This window comes from Neolamprologus multifasciatus, chromosome 16, assembly GCF_963576455.1.
Source record: "Neolamprologus multifasciatus chromosome 16, fNeoMul1.2, whole genome shotgun sequence".
NCBI classification, from domain to species: domain Eukaryota; kingdom Metazoa; phylum Chordata; class Actinopteri; order Cichliformes; family Cichlidae; genus Neolamprologus; species Neolamprologus multifasciatus.
Genome location: NC_140454.1, coordinates 9,907,187 through 9,927,551, shown reverse-complemented (window position 1 = coordinate 9,927,551; position 20,365 = coordinate 9,907,187). Strand labels below are relative to the sequence as shown.

Here is a 20,365-nt window from a genome sequence, read left to right as displayed (position 1 = left end):
TTATTACAGATGAACAAATTTAGCAAGATTTTCAACTCTCATTATTGCTGCAGTTATCATTTGACTTTGGGACCTGCAGCGGAGTTTGGGCCCAGACATGGCTAATAAAATCAGAGTCAAAGACCGGATAGTGCTGGTCTACCAAGTCATAACCAGGTCACTAATAGGCAAATTAATTAATACCGTTGCTACACTTTAACAAAACAAAACAGGTTAGCTGAACGAAAGCACTGAGACATGTCATCGTCCCAGAATGCATTGTGTGCAAAAAAACATAGCCGCTCTCACGGCTCCAAAATAGTTTTAAACAACGAAGATTTAATGAATAACAAAAAAACTGTAGTTATTCTAAAGTATGTTTTTTTTTTATGTAGTGGAGATAATTTGTAACATATTTAGAGTAGCTTGTCATAATAGTCGGGGTTCCTTTTAAGAGGTCTTGAGAGGTCTTTTAAAATTCTCCTCTGCCATTTGTCCTCAGCAGATGGCGCTGTTGGTTAGAAGAAAATCCTCCCACTCCGCTGTGCCCTCACGTCGCCTGATTACACTTGGAAAATAAAACTGGGCTTAGAATAGAAACACATTAACTGGTGCCCGCAGACTAACTAGCTTCAGGCAGACATCTTCTCCGAGGCTGTCGGTGTGCAGGTTACACGATGGATTACGACCAAAGATACAAAAGGAACCAGGTAAACCCCGAGGGAAACCAAAACACCAGACATCCGAGACAGGTGACAGATGTGTCTGGACAGGATCAAACACTTCCAAATCCAAATGTTCACGGAAATCCACAAGTGCCAACTGGACAGCCACGGTAGTAAGTACAAAGTTTGTGTTGATAAAACAAAGAACTGAAAACTGAAAAACAAAGCAAAAGACTCACACACACACAGCTCATGTTGTCATTTATAGATCCACAGAGGAGGCTGAATAAACCGCCTCTTATGTGCAAATTTCTTCATTGCCTAACATTTATTCTATTTGTGTTACATTTTATTTACTGGAGTAGATTTCTGTTTTCCTACAGAGCTGACTTTCACTTTCGTTTCACGGAATCGGAGAGTGAAACGTTGCCTTCAGTGTTCGTGGTAAAGCACAGCTTCTATGTATACGAAGAAAGTATCTTTTTTAAGCAGTGACTATGTTGAGCAAAGTAAATAGGCGTTTTATCAAAGTGCAGTCTGTAAAGATGTCTTGATTTTACTCAAGTAAACAGAAATCACATGAACACGGTTTGTGATTTTGCTATGGGATTAGAAAGGAAACAGATGATTTTAAAACCATAGCAGTGCAATTTACTTTGTCCCGTCAAAGCAGCATCATATTAGTTTCATTACCACATACTTTTGGATATTCTTAAACTGCTGGTGGTTTTGCTTTTGAGTGGCTTTTTGGCCATACATAACATTTATCCTTTTTTTTTTTTTTTAATGTTTTTAAGACTTCAGTGCAAAATCTCCTCAAATACAGAAATACAAACAAAACAAGGAAAAAAATGATGGAATGCAAAATGATATCCCTTACATAACTACTGGAAATTTTCACTTGAATCGTTTTCAGCTAAATGTATGCAGTAAGTTTTTAGCTACTGCTGTGTAACCTAGCCTAACCAAACCTCAGACATGAACGAGAGACAGAAATTAAGTCCTGACAGCTCAGATGTTGCCCGGATTAACAAGGTGTTGAGGAACCAGGACACATTGATGAGAAGTGGGCTACTGGAACAAGAAGCCACAGCTGGGCAAGAGATGAAAATAGGGCGCTGTTGGAATGCTACTATGTAAGTTAATCCCAGCAGAAGAGGTTACATGAATAGAATGAGGGGACCTATGGAATCCTCAATACCCAGCATCCACATTGACAGCGAAACAACTAGTAGCTCAGTGTTACAACATTCGGAAGAAGGAACTGCTCTCGCGGCTAGAAATTGACGAGGTACACCACAGAAATAGAAGGCAGGAAAATAAACCAGCTGTTCTCCACAGAACCATCCAAGGTGTACTCTCTTGCACAAGATCAACAGGACCCTAAGAGCCTTCTTTAGGAACTCTAGTGTTGTTCGCCACATCCCCATTAAGGCCAACTTCAAGCCCATAGCACAAATCACTGTCAAGTCGCGGGATCTAAAAAGTAGATGCGCTGTTCCCACTACTGTTTTGCATAGGCCTGAATCCCCTCAGTGAGGTCATTGACAAGACTGGCTACAGATACTGTCAGCCACCTCCTCTACATGGATGACATCAAGCTGTATGCCAAGAGTTAACGAGATATCGATTCACTGATCCAAACCACCAGGACGACATCAGAATGTCATTCAGATTTGAGAAGTGTGGTCAGATAGTAACATAGAGAGGGAAGGTAGTCAGACTGGAGGTGATCGAACTACCAGAAGGCAACAATGCAGACAGCTACAAATACCTGGGATTCCCACAAGCAAATGGGAACCACGAAAAGCGGCTAGGAAGCTGCAACCACCAAGTACCTGCAGAGGGTCAGGCAAGTCCTGAAGGAGTCAGCTGAATGGTAAAAACAAGATCCGGGCTATCAACACCTACATTCTGCCTGTGATCAGGTACCCTGCTGGGATAATAAGGCTGGCCAAAGGAGCCACTGACATTAAGACTTCATCACTGTGTTCTGCATAGTGCTCATTACACTGCAGTGTACATTATTATTAGTATTAATAATAATAATTTCTAGACCAGTGTAGCATTGCAAATTGTACCACACTGATGAGAAAAAGATACTCAAACTGTACTTGGATATACCTTATTGACAATATTTTACCTATACTATTTTTTTAAAAATGTACATTATTTTAATAAAGCTTAAATGAAGTGTATGAATAAACTTAAACTACTGATTAAGTTAAATTAATTTGTTAGCGGAGGTGAAACTGCAACGTTTTCTAAATACGTTCAAAATACCTCATTATAAGTGAACAAAGGAACTATTCGACACCAGAAGCACTCAGGTTTTGCATTGTTCTTCTCCTGCCTTAATACCAACAGTCACACTGTGTCTCTGTCCTTGTTTCAGCTCAGATGGATACACCATTATCCCACCAAATGAATCTAAGCGAAACGAGATGAAAACAAGTAACTATGACACCAATTTGATCTTCATTTATTTGACATTTCTCTCCAAATGAATGAAATGATCTGTTGTTGTTGCTGCAGTTGCTCAAAAAGAAGAAGAGGCTCTTAACAGATGGAAAGAAACACAGAGAGTCCCCTCTGTATGTGTGAATCCAGAGAGGCTTGGTAATCTGTCCTTACCCTCTACTACCTTCACCATTTCTATATTTATCTTCACATCCTCACTTACTGACATTTGGCATTCTGATCTTTTATCCAGGTGGTGATGTCACACTGGCTGAAGTCAGGCAAAAACAGCAAATAAATCATCAATCCATGAAACTGCAGAAGAAAGTACATGCCAAGTTATTCACTCTGGAAACCATCCATTTATTTTCTGTGGAGCTTTACATATATCTAAATATTACAGCAAATTATTTACACATACCATTTTTGTCTGCTGCCATAAATAAATTAAAAAAAAAAAAACAAGCAGACAGTGCATGAAAACATGCCATGTTTGAGATGCAGTAATGCATTTCTACTTTAGCTCGCATCCTCTCCTGTTCATCCAAAAATAAAATATTTCATTTCAAATGCTCTTTCTAGATAAAAAAGGCTGAGGATGACAAGAGGAGGAAACAGGAACAGGAGGAAAAGTGGCAGAAGATGAAAGCAATACAGAGGGAGAAGGTAAGCATAAGATCAAAACATCAAGCAGATTATTATCAGATTATTGTTGTAGTCTTTAGTTTACCATGTAAAGGTAACTGTTGCTGAATAATTGAATTAAATCAAGTGTATGTACTAGAGATGGACCGATCCGATATTACGTATTGGTATCGGTCTGATACTGACCTAAATTACTGGATCGGATATCGGAGAGAAATAAAAAAATGTAATCCGATCCATTAAATATTAAAAAAGCACCTCACAAAACATGCGACATGGCGTAACTTGGCTCATAACCGTAGCACGTAGCAGCAGTGTGCATCACGTGATAGAGCGGCTGTGTGTATTTGTAGCCTTGCTACCAAACCGGCATTTCATCTCTGAGGAAGTTATCCCAGAGAGAAGTAAAGCAAGTGTGTAAGTTCATCTCTGAATGTTTGTAAAGCATTCCCACATTAAGCTTAACAACAACATATGGAGCGACTGCCTCTTCTCTCTCTCTCCCTCTCCTGCTGCTACTTCAATCATGAAACTGATCAATGATCAGCTGATCGGCTTTTCTGTCGGGAGTCCCTTTCTCTTGTTTGTTTATCGCCCACTTCGCACCAGAAAGAGGAAACCAGCGGCTGAACAACAGCAGCACGTTTAAGCTTGATAAGCTGTTGTTAGAATTTATTTAATATTACTTTCTACACCGGGATCTTTTTCTACTTAGCTGACGGCTGGTAACTGTGCAGGGGCGGATCTATCAGGGGGGCCGATAGGGCATTAACAGGGAAAAGGGGGCACAAAGAAATACTTTTCTTTCTTATTCTCATTTAAAATATCTAGCTTTTAATAAATAATTATCTGAATCTTACACCCAAAGTTTTAATCTGATGTAAAATGTATAGAAGTCCATTACTGTATATAGTAACTGTTAAGTCTAATATACCCTAGCAAGCTATAGTACTTTTTCCTTTGGGAAGGTACCATCTGTGCAGTCTGCAATTCTGTTGAAGAAAGATGTTGAATCTATTTAATTATTCTTGAAAAATAATTTATTTCTGTGCATTTTTTTTCACACTGCATCAAATTAAAGTTGATTATGTCGATTAAGCATCGTGAGGTAGAGGGTGGTTCCTTATTTATTTATTTATTTTGCTGGGAGTTTTATAACCCTATTAGTTAGGGTGCTCACTCTTTAAAATACCAGAATAGGGAGGATTGAGTAGGTTTAAGTTTATTAGATTGATCAGTTTTGCTGAACTATGAAATATTTTGGGTGCAGTGTATTTTTTGCATACAGGTGTAACAGAATAGCTTTAGTGTTTTTTGTTTTTTTTTAAACTTGAGTTTGAACTTATATAAAATGCAGCAAGATAGTAAAAAACAGTTTTATTGATTAAAAAACGCACTATATCGGATTCATATCGGTATCGGCCAATATCCAAATTTATTATATCGGTATCGGACATAAAAAAGTGGTATCGTGCCTTCTCTAGTATGTACTAATGTCTTGTAGCAAACCATTTGTAATGCTTTAATGCTAAAAACAAAAGATCTGATGGATTTGATTAGAGTGAATACAAGGCTGAGGCCATTGTCTACAGTGGCACTGTATTTCCAGGTTAGCCTAAAACAACAGATGCAAACAGGTAAAACACAACACAGCACATTGTAAACTAAAGCAGGCAGAGAACAGCAAGAACTCGTGTTCTTCTACCAAGGCTAATTCCATCCACATGTAAAAACTGATTTCCTGGATCCAATAGTATCACCACCATAGTATCACCACACTTCTAAGTAAGTCCAAACCCCATTTTTGGTGAAATTCCCATGCAAATCCTACTCACAGACATATAACTAAATCAATCACATTTCCTCACCAGTGAGCATGACAAGTTACTCAGAAGCTTATAAATCTACCCCATGGAACTAATTTTTCTTCCCTTAGTGAGGAGTAATATCATGCTTACCCTGCAGATGTCAGTAGAGACAAGCATCAACAAGAGCTGTAGCGAGAGTTTCTCTCACACACACTTGGCACTAAAGCTATGTGAGAACTAACAGATTAATGGACTTTGGGGTTTTCAGCCCCCAAAGAAAAGCTCTTCACTCAGACGTGTTCTACTCAACGTTTGGCCCTGCTGTCTTTCCAATAATGGTGATAGAGTAATGCGGAAGGCTGATTAATGGCAAAGACCAACCCGGTATTCCACAGATCTTTGTCTGTTGTGCCATGACCTCTGTGACAACATAGAACAGAGTATCGGTAATCCAGCAAATAAATACATACATATAAAACAACATGCTGGGTCACACTACATTTCACCCCTGTCTCTGGACTCTCACCACCACCCTCTTTATCTTAAACAGCACACCATGTCCTATTTTACAGTAAGACCATGGTACGAGAAAATAAAATCTGTGATGCCAGAAAAAGATAATTAAAATAGACAGTATTAGGAGGGATTTTCACCTAGAGCAGGGCGATATGACCAAAAATATTTATCACGATATACATTTGAAAATTTGCTATAACGATATAACTGACGATATAATTGACACTAGACAAAATACTTTACAACTCCAAAACTTTATTAATGCAAAAAAAACCCATCGATGCATTTTCACTTAAGCAAGCAGCTGTTTTTTGCATTAAAGTTATATAAAAATTTTACAGTGCAAATTCCTTACTGACAGTTTAACCAAAAGGCATTTCCAGTGGAAATTGGCCGACATATCCTCAGCATAACCATGTATAATATCCACAAAACTTAAAAAGAGGTTATACACACGCAATACGGTAATATTACGTTGAAGCACAGTACGTATCAATCCGCAAGGCTCCTGCCTACGATAGCCGTAATGCTCCGACAATCCATCAAGCGGTGCGGCTTCGTAGCTTAGCAAAGTCGCACTAAAACATTTGACAGATTTTCGAGCGCCTTGTACGACATAAAATCATTTCGAGGTGAGTAAACACAACCAGAATTCATACATAAGGCACACGGGATTATAAGGGGCGCTGTCGATTTTCAGAAAAATCAAAGGATTGATTTTAAGTGTGCCGTATTTTCCAAACAACACGGTAATAACGACGGCCCGCTTGCATGCTCTACCAAAAATAGTGCTTTGTTGTGTATCTGATGGACAAAAGCTAAACCAGTTCCACACCACTGAAGTTGCAGCATTTTTACAAACCAATTCTGGTTCATCTGTTTCATTCGATGATCCGCTTTCGCCCTTCTCATTCTTTGTCGCCGCCGTGCTTTTTCCGCCATGTGCATATGAAAACAAAGGCACTGCGCATGTGTGTTTTACCCATATTCTATCGTGATGTTTAATTTTCTTATCGTTGCCCAGCATTATACCGGTATTACCGTGAATGGTATAATATGGCCCAGCCCTATTTTCACCTCTTCAGAGTAAAATAAGCTTCCAGTTCTGCAACTTATACCTCTAATATTGTAAAATGAATCATCCATTAATCTTCACAAGATGGTACAGTGGATTTTACTGGTAAAATATCATGAACTTGTGTCATGTTGTTCGTGCCCAACAAGCATGACTAGCATGTGTATGCATGAATGTTACAGTCCATATAGCATGCTCTAATGTAATGGCTCCATTAGTCACTTTGGTTAATGTCACTTGCATATTTGGGGGAAAGCAGGTTCGTGGCACGACAACTGAGTGTGATATATTGCAGGCTGAGCGTCTACTGGAGAAGGAGCGGCAGGAAGATCAGAGGAGGAGGGAGGAGTTTGAGCAGGACCGCCTCAGGTTAGCCCTGGATCGGGGTCGCTTGGGTTTCATTGCTGATGCCTTCTGGTATTGTGTGCAGTGTTGTGTTCTGTCATGCTCTAACATGGATCTCTGTTGGTTATATTCAGCATCAGATGTCACAAGAGCAGGCGGAGTGCTGATATGTGTCTAATTTCCTATATGTGTCCCAGTATAATATGACTTGACATTAAGCTTTCACCAAGGCAGCAGCTGATCTCAGTGGAATGAGCTGGTAGTTGCATAGATCCTATACAGAAGCCATACACAGAACCTAATTTTAGTGAAGTAAAACTAAGTCTATGCTTTCGTTCATCTTATTATTAGTAGTAGTATCATTGTTATTATTATGATTATTTATTTGATTTGATTTTAAAAGCTATTTTTTGGTTGTAAGTTGAATTCTTAAATACTTCTTCACATTAAAGTGCAGGACGATAACTAAATCATCATTAATGCAGCTGTGGTCTTCCCTGAAATTATGTCAGCATGCTGTCAATTCAATAATAAAAGTACAACTACAGTACAGTACAGCACACCAGGTGGCCCCAGCCAACATTTTGGGAATCACTGCTCTAACCCATTCACTACTAGGTTATATCAATCAATGGTATTCTGCACTCTCAATGGTAGCAACTAAAATCACTTGTCTGGAAGTTGACCCAAAGGTTTATCTTGGGTCCCGCCCACTTCCTGCTGCCATTGGTTATTTGGCCCAAAGTTGCTTGAAGTTGCTGAATGTCATTCCCTTTCTATAGTCTCTGGTTGCCACGGCACTGGAAAACATTTGCATGGTTGATGCAGCTTAAGCGTTGAGCTGGAGAAAAACAACAGCCCTGTCAAATTCCAAAGTGTCAAAATGTTTTTCAGTGTCTCCCAGCACACAAGCACAGACAGAGCATGCTTCTCATAACTACTAAATAAATATAAGCCAGTGGAAACCTTTGGCTTCATACAGGATTTAAACCCCAAAATTGCAGGTGAAAGTTCTGTGCCACCATAGTTTTAATGTAGTGTCATTTTTCTTTTTCTCAAAGGACTCTCTCTCTCAGACATCTTGAATTACAACATGCTGTAAGGTTTGCTCCACATACTTCCTAGCCTGACTTTAATATATATTTTCCTTTCAAAATATGTCTCACAAATTAAAGCCGAGAAAAAACAGAAACATTTTTCCATGCTCTCCAAAAAAAGTCATGAGAGTTTATTGAATATAGACAGACTAATGATTCAGAGCATCTACTGTAACTACAGCCCCTTCATTCCTTTTTGTCTGACCACTTTAAATCCATTACCCCAACAGCCACGATGTTACTGGAATATGATCCCTGGCTGACTCCCAAGGTAATTGCCTGTCAAGTAGCATCCCTGGTTTCCTTACAAGGTAAACAAAAACAGGAGACAGCAGATCAGTGTACAGAACTGAAGAAACAATGATGATATTTAGAAATGGGGCTAATGGAGACAGGGTAGCAGAGCAGATGCTCTGTGCACAGTCGGGACAGTGTCACACGGGGACAAACAAACGTGGTCAGCCTTTGTCAAACTGTCAGCTTTTCAGGTCTGTGGAGTGTCTTGCTGATTAAAATAATACTTAAGGCCTTATTATTTCTCTGTGTGTGTGTGTGTGTGTGTGTGTGTGTGTGTGTGTGTGTGTGTGTGTGTGTGTGTGTGTGTGTGTGTGTGAGACCATGTCTGCTGCACGACAGAGGAAATAAAGTGTTTATCTATTGCAGAACACAGGAGAGGTTTCTTCAGAATTTCGAGAGGAAAGCTTCATCAGCGTCCACCACGGCCATACGCACGTCATTCAGGGTAAGGTGGTGTCCAAATCATATATGTTTTGCTTACTCTGTGCAGCAGTGGGCCTATGCATGCATGTGCTCTATGCATCCTAGGAGTCAATGCTAACTCTCATATGTGTGGCGTCAGAGAATCTGTGTGGTATTTCACACAAGTAGATCTACATTTGTAGACTGTTTTCTGAGTAAATACCCTTAGGTGCAGAATTTTCATCGTCTGAGGCCACACGGATATTAAACTGAATCCCATGTAGGTCGGGTAGGAGTCGGGAGCTTACGCTTATCTACTGGTCATACATGGAGCACACACCGGTACAGTAAGATCACAGATGAGTAAAAGGGAAAAAAATACACTGATAAATATGCCAGTGTTTTTGGGGGAGTTTCCTATTATTTTTGTTTTGTTTTGTTTGTTTTTTTTTATATTCTTGTTACTTGTCAGTATTGTCTTTCTACCTCTTTCAGCCCCTGTTGTTTTTAAATGTCTGCTTCCTTTTGTCTTTTCTCACCCTCTCTTCCTCTCTGAATGTTGGTTTTCTTAGAAAGGAAGCGGTGGAAGGCTAGGAAAGTTCAAGGGACTTCCCAGAGTTCACACTGAGCAGAGACAGAGACACAACATGACATGACTGCAAGGTTTTCTGCAGAAGACAGAACAGGGTTGTATAACGTGTGCTGGAAGAAGTATGTAGAGGGAAAAATAAAAACCAAAAAAACCTGTTCCTCCCTAACGGATCACTTGTCTTGTCAGTCTAATAATGTAAATGGAAAACAATTTCCTTCCTTTCCAGATTACCAACAAGAAATGCTCAAAGACTGCAAACCTCTGCCAAGGCAGCTAGACATGAATAACTAGTTAGCTAGTCATTACCTTCTTGGTGGAAGTAATGACCAGCATTCTAATGAGACATAAATCATTAGACAATCACTTAAATGGGGGTGTATAAAAATGGCAGATTAAAAAAACATATTTACTTTGAAACATTGACTCCCCAAGTCGGTATTAGAAGATACAAAATTCAAAACTGAGGTTTAAAAAAGCTAAATTCTGAAATAAAAGTAAATAAATGGTATAAAAAGTAATACATTTTCACATATGTGTAAATTCTGAGTCACTAAGAGAAGATAATTATACCAAAAATGCAAGTGTCCAAAAATTTATAAATTTATAAGACTGATGTAGTGGCTAAAAAAATTACACAATAATAATGTCAGGTCATAAGATTGCACATCAAACTTTTAATGTAGCATCTGAGTATTGTGAGTAAACAGTAAAACGTGAAACAAATACAAAACAACATGTCAAAACTGTCTTTGTAAGTAAAGATCATTAAGTTAAAAAAAATAGTGAAAAACTCCCAAACTTCCATAAAAATGTAATTTAAACCAATAATTCCATCCATGTATTTTTGAATGAATTCCATCTTTCCTCCATTTATGTGGTTCAAGTGTACCCCGCCTTTTGCCGGGGGACACTCTGAGCAGGTCACATGTGTGCCGCAGGGCTACTTAATTCAATACAAGATAGAAAAATAAAATTACCTTTCGACCACATAATTCTGAATGGTAATTATAAAATTACCCCATAATTATTCTACTTTGAAAATGTCCTCAGGCGATCATTTACTCTGGCTATAAATAACTCTAAATACCATTTCTCTTAATCATTGCAGGGGCAATGGCTTAATGTCTTACAACAAGTAGATGCTGTAAGCCTCTGAAAATTCAAGGCTATTTTTAGCTCAGAAAATCTGCTTTTATTGCAAAGTGTTGAAAGCTTCTGTCAGAAAGTAAAACATAGTGCTAATAACATGCGTGCTCTCCACCCGGCCTATCAGTGATGTTACACAGGAGAAGAAGCGGGGAAATGTTTTCTTTTTTTTTTTCTTTTTTAAAATTTTTTTTTATTCATTATCAAGAAAAGCATAAAACATAACAAAGCAGACAAAAAAGAAAGAAAGGAAAGAAAAGAAAAAAAACCCAAAGGGAATATATTAAAGTCATTATATACCTGTACAAATACACATATGGGGTAAAAAGGAGAGAGAAAAAAAACCCAAAAAACAAACAAACATATTTTCGCTCAATTACCCACAGATTTAGAAAGAGAAAAAGATAAACTCCAAGAGTGAATTGTTGTCCTTTACGCTTACTTCCTATTTAACTGAGAACATCTTAATTGCAACCACCCCCCCTCAACAGTTGGGACAAATCATTTGGCAAATAAGAAAGCAAAGGAGACCAAACATTGAGAAAGAGACCCTCATTTCCTCCTAAAATAGCAGCAGTTCTTTCGTGAGGAATAACCTTGGAAATGTTTTCTTTGTGGGCTTCTCTCACTGTTTTACTTTCTCTCTGCCTCTTTTTAAATCTTGTAGAGCTGATGCAAATCTTTCACCAGGAAAATTAGTGGTGAGAGAGATTGGGAAAAGGAGACTGTAGGTCAGACCTTGGTGCAGAAAGACACAGAAAGCAGTTCCGATAAAGGAGTCTCTATTTTAGGGTGGGATACACACAGAAACAAACAGACAGGATACATAGATGATAAATAGATGATTTGGTACTGTCTGTGACAGTAGGGTCACAGACAGTACCAAAGCATCACCTCATCCTGGTGTTCTACTTTTTCATCTCACACAACCTTCTCCCATCATATCATGTCATCACCTCTTGTCTTCCCTGCTTTCTCCAATTTTTTCATTGTGTCTCCTACATTTCTCTTCTTTAGTTGTCTGTTTTTACCACTAGTTTCTTTCCTTTCCCTGTCTCATGTCTCATTCCACATTCTTTCCCATCTTCTCTGCTCCTGTGCTCTTGCTATGCTTTTTTCCCCTCTCTTTTCTATTCTTTTCTTTTCCCTGCCTTTCCTCTCCTCTCTTTCTGCTGATACTCCCAGGCTTCAGCTCTTTCAGATCGACGTCACAGATTAAGAGATGAAAGCTTGCAGCCACAGAGCAGCAAAAGGCAAACTTCTTCATGTGGTTCTGACCAAGACCCTGGGAACTGTTGTTCTTTCAGCATTGGCTCCATAAGACACATTGATCTCCCCTTCATATCCTCTATTTGTAGGCGGGTGCTTGTGTGTTTGAGTGGGAGATTTGATACTAAGCTTTGATGCAGCAGAGGGCTGACACAGGTGGGCTGTGCTCCGTCTTCCCCTCACTGACCCATTAACTCTCTTGGGAAGAAAAACAGAGTAAAAACGAGTGAGATGAATGTGTTGAATTCATTTCTTGTCAGTAATTAAGCAAACTCCAGTGTAAACTCCTTCAGTGGTATAGTGGCTGATGCATTTGCTTGGCAAGAAAAGGGTGCTGCTTTGATTCTAGCCAAAGACACAAATCCTTCTTTCAGGAAGGGAATCCGGTGTAAAATAAATCAAACTTACAACACCTTGACTCCTTTTTAGCCATTCTGTTGTAGATGTGCTGCTGTGGTTTGGGGTCATTGTCCTGTTGCATAACCCAATTTAAATTATCCTCACATTTGACTCTAAAATACTTGGGTATTCAGAGGAGTTCATGGTTGACCTGCTGCCCAGGTCCCGGGGCTACAAAATGTATAATGCTCAAATCATCACCCTCCACCACTGTGCTGGACAGTTTTTATCAGGTGTGTGTGCTGATACGCTATGTTTAGTTTTCTCACAACATGGTGCTGTGCATTGTGTACAAACTCTCCACTTTTGTTTTGTCTGTCTGAAACACATTGTTCTGCCAATCTTGTGAGGCTTTTTTTTTTTTCAAAAGCAGCATTGCGAACCTAAGTTTGGGCAGTAGCAATTCCTTTTTAAAGAAGGAATTGTTGTAGAATTGTCACTGACATTTTTCCTAATTGGCATTGTGTTAACAAACAGTTGCTTGAGTGTAATTATTAAATAGAAAGCACTTAGATGTAGAAAAAAAAGTGTGTATGAGAATAGGTGACTGAGATATGTTGTATAAACAGCATGTCTCATATAAGAGCCAGTTATTTACTTCGGCTAACTATGATCAAATGCACCTAGCTGCGACTTACCCTCCTAATGCCTATGGTAGCAGTAAGTGTGGACTTTCTCACACAATGCTTCTGCATTTTGGCTTAGTTCTAAGGTTGTATTTACCTAATCTTAAAATCTGCCAATGGCCATACTAGCTTTATGATAATCTGATACATTAACCATTAGGATTTAAACAGAGTTTAAATTTCTACACCGTAAAAAAAAAATCCTAAAAAACAGTAATATTCTGGCAGCTGGGGCACCAAAATAATGCCATAAAATAACAGCAAAGAACTTTCCCATGAAAATACGGTTATTTTCAGTAATGACAATACAGTTTGTTGCCCTAATTTTACATGGGATTTTGCCTTTTTCAAGTGCTTTTAAACATTAAATTAGGAACAATTTAATGTGATTAAACAATGAAATTACATATAAACAAGGTCAATGAATGTGGCAATATGAATAATATTACTTAAATGTACAGAAATATCCAGCTAACAGTTGGTTTAAATAATAATAGATTGCATTCATATAGCGCTTTATGAGACCCTCAAAGCGCTTTACAATTCCACTTGATAATTCCTCTCTGGCCATCACCAGTAGGTGGCAGGTGAAGTGTCTTGCCCAAGGACACAACGACCGAGAGTGTCCGAGCCGGGGCTCGAACCGGCAACCTTCTGATTACAAGGCGAACTGCCAACTCTTGAGCCACGATCGCCCGAAATAACAATAATAATTATTATTATTTGATGTAAAAAAAGTTTATACAAATCATTTAATATATTTTTCCATAGCATTACATTTGAATTTAACAGTTCAATCTTTCAAATAACAGACAAATATTTGTGAAATTATAATACATTTGTGAATGTATTTTAACAATCTAAATATGCATGTGTACAGACAGATACATTTAAAAAACAAGAAAATTATGTTTTATTACATTTACAGTGATTTTACGTTAATTTACATTTGAAATGTAAAATCAGTCTATTTATGTAAATTTAATGATATTCTAGAAGAACAGTACAAAACTGTAAAATACACAGTAAACATTTTTTTACAGTGTAGAGAAGGTCTTGCTTATTTCAGCAAGATAACAACAAGCCACATTTTGTATGTATTCCAACCGCACAGATCCATTTAAAATGATTTATTACAGCAGAACAACATAGTGGGAGTTGAGAAATTATCCTCACCTCAAAGAGGCACCATGAGGACAGCAGGAGGTGATGTCAGTGGGAGAGAGGAATGTTTTTTTTTCCAACTGTCTGACCTATGACCTTTACAATAATACAGATTCTTCAGTCTTAGCGGGAGGAAATATGACATTTTCTTTTTTCCCCTTTTTTCTGTCAGAGCACAGATGTGGAGAGTAAACAGACAAAGGAATCAAAAAATCTGAGAGAAGTGCAGCTGGAACACAGGAGGTATGAAGACCCTTTATATCTTATATCTTATGTAAAGTTAACATAAAAGCACACAATTTGGAAGAAACGGTGCTGAGCCACTTGATGAAAGACTCACTCAATATTAAAAAAATGTTGCAACTAAATACAAACTACCCATGCAAGAATGATCTCAGTAAGATTAATAGTGTGTTTTTGTTCATTCCTTTTGGAACAAAACCAGTGTAGACTGGCTGGGTTGATAGATGTTAAGTGGCTGCAACTTCCACTATATTTTAGTGGGTACAGAAGTTTAAAAAGCTGTCAAACACTTCCCGCTCACTGACATTTGGAGCCTGCAGGCATGTGAAGTTGTAAAATAGAACATTTGCAAGTTTTATGTGAAGCATTTGTTAAGTTCACTATGCTTTGACAGGGTGAACGCGGCCTTTTTGGACAAGCTTGAAGGTCAAGCCAGAGGGAGCGAGCAAGAGCCAAAATTCGAAAGTACTCAGGAGGCAGAAAGTCAAGCCCCGTTGTCACACCTGAAACCAGATCCAGAACAGAGCTGCTCCGGCTGGACAAAAGAAGCTGGTGAGCTGAGACTGGACCTGTAAATAACGCTCATTGTTCTGTTTCTCATGCCTTTTTTTTAGTCTGGCTCAGCACTGGTTAACCAAACCTAAATCGGACATTTGAGAAGACTTGCCCACCTCATCCTTTTTCAGTGGACTCTGACTGCCTGTTTAGTCTATGTTAGGTGTAGGTGCTTTACATGCTTCAAAAATGTAGGTAGGAAACTATGTGTGGTACATTGTGATACTGTAGCTCCGGGCATTCAAAACCTGCTGAAACTTGTGCTTTTAGTAAGGAGGAGCCGTAAATGTGTGTGTGTCTCTATACTGTAACTGTGAGTAACAAAGTATTTTCCACTTCTGCCTGGCAGTTAGCACGGATGATGCCAAATATCAAACACATTTAAATGTGTGACTTTGCAGACAGGGCACTGAGAGGATCAAAGCTTGACACACGCAAACTTCTACTGTTTGTTATTACGATTCTGGCAGTCTTCGAGGTAAATTCTCTACTTGTGCTGAAGCAAGGCTAGACTGACAGACACTAGGCCTGGAGCCAGGCAGATGTGCCAAGGGGCAATGCCGCCCTTATACAATTGTTCTGGATTGACACCTGACTGGATGCAATGCAGATATGAATAACTCGTGTTCGCAGCAAACAAAAGAAAACAGACTACCTATTGCATTTGAACATGTTCACCAAATGTGCGTTCTTTTTCAAATTATTGTGGTTAAAAACATTTATATTGTTATATTCCTAATATTTTTAACTATGATATATAGAGAGAAATGTATAATATTTTTAATGCATTTATTAATAAATAATACTCTCTGCAAATAGAAAGTGTACATATAATCATTTAAAAAGTGAGTTACAACAGTGTGTGTCTGCAGCCCACTGTGAAACACGGTCGAGGCTCTGTCGTTGTTTGGGACTGCTTTTCAGCTAGTGGAGTTATGAACGCAGAAAATCTCATCAGATGGTCACACCCTAACTTTCTTTATTATTTGTTAGAGAATGTTATCCCATACAGAGTAACTATGTGGGATCATAATTTACAAACAAAACCAAACATAATGCTGTAAATAAATGAAATAATTAATTGAGACGTGGAGCTTTGAAACCATAAAGGAATCAAGAAAATGTTTGTTGACATAACTCAGGCAACACGGCAGTTTTTCTCGTATTACAATCGGACTTCGTAGGGTTTCAGATCAGGAGGCTATGTCCATGTTTTACATACAGTCTATGGACAACGCTGAGCACACACCCATTTTAATAGTGTCATCTTTATTCAAACCTTCTGTGACACTTTTCACTCCGTTAAAAGTAGTTTGCCTAGCGGTCCACTGGAGGGCACTCCTGAAACTCTCAGATTGACCTAATGCATGCCCCGTTGACCTCATATTCTGTTTTGAGTTAGACCACAGTGCACAGATGACAAAACTTGAACAAAGGACAAATAAGCTAAGATCTGTCCAAGGGCTAAGGATGTATTGGAATCTGGTATTGGTAGTAAACAGTGTCTTGTCCTACCACTCAGTTGCTTTTGATTCTTCGCTAATTGCTGTCTGAACACTAGCCACCAGCCCTATCTGCCAACTAGCCCGATGATCATGTCTTTCCACTCTGCCGGAACCTGTTTGGGTGAAGGCCTCTCCTGTCTGTCCCTCACTATTTGCCAGCCCCACTCATCAAAGACCATCAACTAAAAAAAACCCCACCGCCTTTTTCTCGACTTCGCCGATGAATGGTTTGGCGAAAGTGTGCTTCTTCTTCGCTCTTGTTTTTATTACCCAGTCCAATAATTTGTGGTGCAGACTGTGTTTTTACATGCAAATGATTAATTTAGGGAATGTCTGCAACCATTCATTGCTACAGATGGGAATAGAAACCAGCCTCGTGTAAGCTCTTACAATGTCACCATCAATGAGATTTATTACAGAGAAGATCATTATATAAATTTTTTTAGTCATGAATCTGCTATGTTTTACAATGATAATGCCCTATTATTACTGTGATAATCGGCGTCATCATACCCCTGAAGCATCATAATGAACGATGGGGGACTCGAGAGGAATAGTTGCTAAAGTGATCAGACAGGAGAGTCTCTATGCTGCCTGAAAGAAATGACTGTAAACATTGGAATCCCCCTTTCCTTTGTTTGACTATATTATTAACAAAATATCTAAGCAAATCAACATTTTGGGGATTGGCTCTAGAGCTTTTGGTAACCAATCATGTGTACAAATGTTCTGCAAAACAGATCGTGCTAGCTGAAAAAGAAAATATGAAAACATGGTATGATAAGGCCTCCAGCTATACATGAGAAGGAAAGAAAGTATATTTCAGGACAATCAAGGAGCCCTCTTTCCACAGGGGTCTCAAGAGAACAACAAATTAAACTTTATGTGTATTCTTTCCTGTGTGTTTTCCAGGCCCACGGGCTGAGTATGACCAGGCCCTGATGAAGCTCATCAAGAGCTTTCCAAACTGTGACAGAGACTTCCTAGAGGACATCTTTACCCAGTGTAACAGGGATTACGAGGAGGCGTCCACACTACTTATCAGCACACTGAGTTGAACTTCATGTATTATAATTTTTTCCCCCCATAAACACAACAATTTACAACAGCTCCTACAGGCATCTTGAGAGAAAAGAGTTAATGAAGGAGCTGTTTGTCCTTAATTTTCTGTTTAACACTTTAGGCCATGGGCCAAATAAGCATATTTACTCAGGGTGCAGATGGTAGAGAATTGGCAAAGACAAAGTTTATCTACTTTGATGGTAGATCAGTATACAAAGCACAGCTGACTACAATGCATTAGACTCCTCTGAAAACATACCTACATAATATGTGCTCTATGGGATCTGTTTTTGATTATGCTATTAATCACTGAGTGTTTGGTGTTGTGTATCTGTCTGCATTCAGTAGTGAGTCATGTTGTGGTTTTGTCTTGACATTGAGTAGAATTGATGCTCGTTTTCACCAGTTTGGTTAAAGGTCATCGCAATGACTCAAAATCTTCAGCTTATATTTGGAGCTCTTGATTAAATCAGTGTGTGCAAATGGAAGAAAGCACTAGCAACATGCATGATGCTTTTTGTTCTGTTTTATAATTAAAGTTGTGTGTAATGCATCTATAGCAAAAAAATAATATTGATATTTTTGACTTTAGAAAATTGTTCTGCCACATTGTGCCAGTCGGGACAGAAACGTTCTAACAGGCACATACAAAAATGACATTTTTCCAAAGAAGTCCAGTTATCCTTTTTTGAAGCCGAGGTTTTTTGTAGAAAGCCTTTTTGTTATTAGTTTCAGTTCAAAGTCAAAGTTGTTTTTAGGGGGCTGTAGGGAAACACTGTTTGGTTGAATGTTCATCACTGTTTATATTCATGTGTTGTAGCCATTTAATCCCTTTGCTCCTCATCACTGTGTTACACAGTGGGCAGTGAGCTGCTGCTGGTGCAGTAAAATTTAACCTCATAACATCAATGAACTGGACAGCACAGGTGGTTATCACCTGGTGGCGGCAACAAAAGAACAAAGGGCGTTGCTCTCAACACGAGGGGCTGAAAATCCCCTTTTACTAAAGCATGAAGTCATGAGGAGTGCTACAGAGTCATCAAGGAAATGTCTTCCCTTTGGAGAACACCAAGAAATCACATATTATTGCAGCAGTTTTACACTTAGTCATAAAGGTGATGCATTTAAATTTCAGTGAAAAATATTTACTGTGTGGTATACCCCTAAATAAACTCATCTATTTAAATCAAAGTCAGTAAATTTTCATTTCTGTGTAGACAGATATTACAGTTTTGTATTGTGCATTTCAGTAGTATATCAAAAAAAGATCACAGAGACATAGAGCATAAAGCTGCTCATATTCTAGTTTATTTACTGCTAGCAAGTGAGCTAGCAGTCACACATGCCTTTGCTGGTACAATTGTCATAGTAAGAATATCCAATCATGGCAAGGCTCATTGGCTAATGACTTGTTACTGACAAGTCATTAGCCAATGAGCAAGTGTAATACACCATTGATAATCCTCCTTTTTGAAGCATGATATGACAAAACAGATTTTTTTTTAAAAATTCAATATGATTCAAAATAAGTGACCAAGATATAAACTTAACAGCAAAGTGTTTACAGAGGTAGAATGCAAGTTTTAGGCTCTTCTGCACTGGCCTAATTTTTTCCAACCAGGTAGCTATGGTCATGTTTTTTCACTGTCTATGCAAGCAGCTCAAGCAAACAACAGATCCCCAGATCAGTTCAGCTGCAGGTGAGTTCAGATCACCCCATTCAAAGTGAATACGAATTGAGAGAGTTGAAGCCTGAAATGCATCCACGTAAATCCTGCCCAAGCATCATTATATTTGCTGCATTCTCTCCAGGCAGCTCCAGCATTTAAACCACACAGGGTATTTCCAGTTGTGTGAATGCCTCTGAAGTGGACCATTTCATGCCTTACTAAGACCTCTCCTTCATCAAAGACCTTTAAAAAACTAATTAAATGGATACCATTCTTGAATCCATATGTCTACGCTAGAACGTGATTAGACTAATTTAAAACCTGAGAAAGGAAAAAAAACTCCACAACTTGTCATGTTAATGTGAGCCAGTCAGGCTAGCTCTTTCCCCAAGTTTACGGTCCTTGTGCTATACAATCAATCAATCAATCAAACCTTTATTTGTTACATGCAAAGTTTACACCTGCAGTGAAATTAGACACTAAAAGAATCACCAATTCCAGCTAGCGAGTGTCGCGTTACAGTACGCATATTTATAAATAGAAAGAAATATGCTCTGCCTAAAATGTATTATTTAATTAACAAAACGTTATAATTCACTTGTAAAACCACAAAAATTTGCAACCACTCAATCATATTTTTTATTTAATCCCAAAATCGGTTTTCTACAGCAGACTGTGTTAAAGGCTGCTTAGAGGAACAGCTGGATTAAAGTTTTTTTTGTTTGAGTGCCGGTTAATTCTGGGTGGGGAATGATGAGGTTAGATCATAATGTGCAGCAGTCACAACTACAGTAAGAGAAAATGTTTTTGGAAAGCCTTGAGGCCTTTTGAGTGTATCACTATCA

General features: G+C 38.5%; 1 protein-coding gene across 1 annotated transcript; it reads left to right on the top strand.

Moving 5' to 3' along the window:
- Positions 1-444: 444 nt before the first annotated feature.
- On the top strand, positions 445-19,041 carry epsti1 (epithelial stromal interaction 1). Its single transcript, XM_085135501.1, has 10 exons — positions 445-817; positions 3,040-3,098; positions 3,180-3,263; positions 3,358-3,431; positions 3,687-3,770; positions 7,444-7,517; positions 9,254-9,332; positions 14,658-14,728; positions 15,123-15,280; positions 17,701-19,041. Exons 1-10 carry the CDS (start codon positions 657-659, stop codon positions 17,844-17,846), a joined length of 990 nt encoding a protein of 329 aa, XP_084991627.1. The 5' UTR covers positions 445-656; the 3' UTR covers positions 17,847-19,041.
- The last annotated feature ends 1,324 nt before the right edge of the window (positions 19,042-20,365 follow it).